General features: G+C 42.1%; 1 protein-coding gene across 1 annotated transcript; it reads left to right on the top strand.

Annotated features, from left to right (window-relative positions):
- The first annotated feature begins 371 nt into the window (after positions 1 to 371).
- On the top strand, positions 372 to 3,121 carry OCM2 (oncomodulin 2). The gene is made up of 4 exons (XM_065893139.1): positions 372 to 432; positions 998 to 1,130; positions 1,564 to 1,673; positions 3,096 to 3,121. Exons 1-4 carry the CDS (start codon positions 372 to 374, stop codon positions 3,119 to 3,121), a joined length of 330 nt encoding a protein of 109 aa, XP_065749211.1.
- Positions 3,122 to 3,641: the final 520 nt, after the last annotated feature.

Raw genomic sequence — 3,641 nt, 5'->3', positions numbered from 1 at the left:
TGCATTTGTAACATGGTTTACTTCTGAATGGTTTGTAGATGCCTATGTAAGTGGTCGATGATGTAATTATAATTTTTACAAGAAAACAGAATCGAATTGTTCTTTAGGTTGTATTTTTAAATTTCATCTTTAACTCCATTCAGGAGAGGGCACTGAGACACAGGGGACTGTGATCTTCTTGATATTTGGTTTTTATTTGGATATTCTGTCCCAGCTCTTAATACAATACTATGCTTATCACATTTTAAAATTTTTCAACAAATTTGCATTTTCTGTGGGCCTGGGGGTGGGGGGGTTGTGGTCCCCCCAGACGTGCATGTTTCTGCTTGCCATTCACCACATCTTGTTTATTCTGTGTGAACAGGTGGAAAATGAGCATCACAGATGTCCTTAGTGCTGATGACATTGCAGCAGCCCTGCAGGAGTGCCAAGGTAAAGTGGAAACAAGGCAGGGGTGGGTTTCTCTCATGTACCTCTACCTCCCGAAAAGCTACAAAAATTAAAATGTGAACTTTGCTGAAAATTCATGGGATCAGAGAAAAACTTATTAACTAGATAACTACAATGATAAAAATATGAGATCTGAACATACGATCACATTTCTGTAAGGTGAAAGAAACTTACTAAATGTGAAAAAAAGGAATCGGTGGATGCCACGTAGCCTGTTTGAATCCCATGATTGCACTTCTCCCACCAACTAGACCAGTGATGCTGGCATCTTGGATACACAGTCAGTAAAAAGAGCAGGGGGAGGCACAGAGGAGAGGAGGCGAGAGAAGGGGAGACGGACAAAGTCAAGTGGAGAGGGAAAGCTGGGAAGGGGAAAGGAGATGAGAGCACAAAGCCATCCAGTCTTGGCTGACTCAAAATCTCGGTCCCTGTAGCTCAATGCTATTATGAAAAGTAGTATTTTTAATAACCTATGTTTTCAGCACTTCGGCCCAAAGACAGAATGCAATCCAGTGAGCATCAGAATAACCCATTCTCTGTTCTTCAGACCCGGATACTTTTGAACCCCAAAAATTCTTCCAGACATCGGGCCTCGCCAAGATGTCAGCCAGTCAGGTGAAGGACGTTTTTCGTTTCATAGACAACGACCAGAGTGGGTACCTGGATGAAGAAGAGCTGAAGTAAGCTTTGTCCTAAGCCTATCTGGCACCCCAACATTGCTAGCTGGGGCTGGGGTGTAGTGGGGCCAGCCTCCTAAGTATCCTTCAGTGTCCAGCCATGAGCAGATCCTTATGAAAGGGAAGAACATGAGTCGGTGGACCACATATCTACCCACGCAAAACACTAAACACGGGCACCAAAGACTGTGGGTGCAAAAATTCATTAGTCTTAGAGGTTTTCTTGGGCAAACGGACTTATAACAAAATCCTGGAAAGATGTTTTAAAACAAGATGCCCACCGTTAGTCTCTACAATGAAGGAAACCTTTGCCTGCTAAGATCTTGACTGATCATTGCAACTGTTGGAACAGACGGTTTGCTTCAAGAGGAAGGGGTAAGCATAGAAATGTGTGTGGGTTTTCAACACAGTCCCCTCAATCTTTATTATCCTGTAGGTTTTTCCTCCAGAAGTTTGAGAGTGGTGCTAGAGAACTGACCGAGTCAGAAACCAAGTCCTTGATGGCGGCTGCAGATAATGATGGAGACGGGAAAATTGGGGCTGATGGTATGTTCACACCTGTACACGGCATAAGAGACTTTAGCTCAGGCAGCATCCGGGGCAGGGAGCTTAGGCCACGAGATCAGACAGATATGGGTTAAAATCCCCCTTTCTTAAACTTGCTGAGCCTCAGTCTTCTCATCTGCAAAATAGAACTAAAGTGAGGATGCAAATGATGTATGTCAAGACTCTGGCATGATGCCTGGGGATGTACCATAGAAGCTGGTCCCACTGGTCACTGTCTATGAACCAGAAAATACTCTTCACCTGACCAGGATACTACCTACTTTCCTGGCCAATTATTTGCCAGACACCCTAATGCACCCTGAAAATAATGTAAGGAATCTCCACCAGTGGAATGTGAGTCTCTCTGAATAAGGGAAGGACTGACATTCTCAAGTATGTCTCATAGTAAAGGGTCTACTGACTTGAGTAGGAAAGCCTCTTAGCTTTCAAGGGTTTAAATAAATACATTTTATTGGCAGTAGCCCGAAATATTAGAGAACAAATAAATCAACCATCACTTATGCAGTCTTCTGTATGCAGAGCCTTATATTCAAATTTTAGCATAACTGCATGGCTGTAGGATTATGTTTATCTGATTTTGTCATGTTGTTTACATGATTTTCACCTACTTTGTGCATGTCAGCTCAGGAGAGCTTACATGTGGTTCTTATGGTGGTACTAATTAAAATGTAAAACTGCTACTTTAGACCCTCATTTAAAAAATCTATTCAAGATGATACCACTATAACTTACTACATGGGACTTAACGCACCTTGTATATAGATAGGTCAGAAAAATAACTTAGGCAAGGGAAAGTTGATTTATTTAAACCTAACCATGAAAGACTTCCAAATAAGCAAAGCTTACCGATAAATATAAAGCAAATACCCAGTTTTCAATTTCAGTCTGTAGCATCCACACCTTATTATTATTATCTTTTAGTAATATAAATTTGGGGGGTAAGGTTAGGGTTCAGTAAAGAAAAGTTAGTTCAAAGTCCCGCTCTATTAAATGTTTCCTAAATATGCAATACATAGCTACTTAATAGAAAAAGAAAACCTCCCATTTCTGTCCTGAATTGACCAGACAAAAGGCCGAGTGAGCACAGATTGTGATGGGCCACTATACTGAATTCACTCATTGTCAGAGAGAAATAACTGGGTTGGCAAATTCTAACACAAGGAGCTCTATCGAAAAGCTAAAGATGTTTGTTAGATTAGGCAGGAAGATGGAATGCTGCAGAGTGTCAGGACCGGTGGGCAGTGACACCTTTTCTTCCTTTTGTGCCCTTGGAGGGGGCCATGCCCATCATCTGACAATCTGCTTCGTTCCCTTTCCTCTTCAGAACTCTCATTGGCCATAGCAAGTCTGTAAAGTACCAAGCCATCCTGGCTGACCCTGTTCTCACCTCTTCTGTTCTAGAATTCCAGGAAATGGTACATTCTTAAAGGGCCCAGACTATGGAGATAGAATCAGCTGGAAGGCCTCCAAAGCCCCAGGAACTGGGACACCCCGCATCCTCCCCCTAATTTATTTATTAATTTCCCCCGAAATGCTTCTGCAATTTGCCCATTGTTTTAGTGAGGTCATTAGACAGTCATCCGTGACTTTTTGGTGGTGGGTATGCCCTGATGACTCCTGTAAGATCCTCAGCAGACAAAAAATGCCTTTTAAAAAAATCATCCAATAAAGACACCTTTCTCATCATCTGCTGATGTGTGGGTGTGGTTTTTTTTCCTCCGAGAGGTAGAGGAATGAAAGTAGTTTGGAGACCGAAGACTTTTAGGAAGAATTCTGGTCTTACCGGGCGTCAGGCTAGGGTTTTCTCAGCGATTTATCTGAGTCTGAAATGTCTATGGAGAGATTTTAGCCAGCAGAAAGTCATGCTTGCTTATGTGTTTTCTCCTACTGGGTGTTAGATTGCCATAAGTGAGATTTAAGTTAAAGCAAATAGTACAAGACAGGAAA

Source organism: Phocoena phocoena, chromosome 15 (genome assembly GCF_963924675.1).
Source record: "Phocoena phocoena chromosome 15, mPhoPho1.1, whole genome shotgun sequence".
Taxonomy (NCBI): Eukaryota; Metazoa; Chordata; class Mammalia; order Artiodactyla; family Phocoenidae; genus Phocoena; species Phocoena phocoena.
The sequence above is the reverse complement of the archived record's forward strand: the minus strand, read 5'-3'. Positions and strand labels throughout refer to the sequence as shown.

Excerpts from the sequence above, each read along its gene's own strand:
- OCM2 (XM_065893139.1), top strand. The coding sequence starts at position 372 with ATGAGCATCACAGATGTCCTTAGTGCTGATGACATTGCAGCAGCCCTG. Across the intron at positions 433-997 it reads AGCCCTGCAGGAGTGCCAAG|ACCCGGATACTTTTGAACCC; the intron begins GTAAAGTGGAAA and ends TCTGTTCTTCAG. Across the intron at positions 1,674-3,095 it reads CGGGAAAATTGGGGCTGATG|AATTCCAGGAAATGGTACAT; the intron begins GTATGTTCACAC and ends CTTCTGTTCTAG.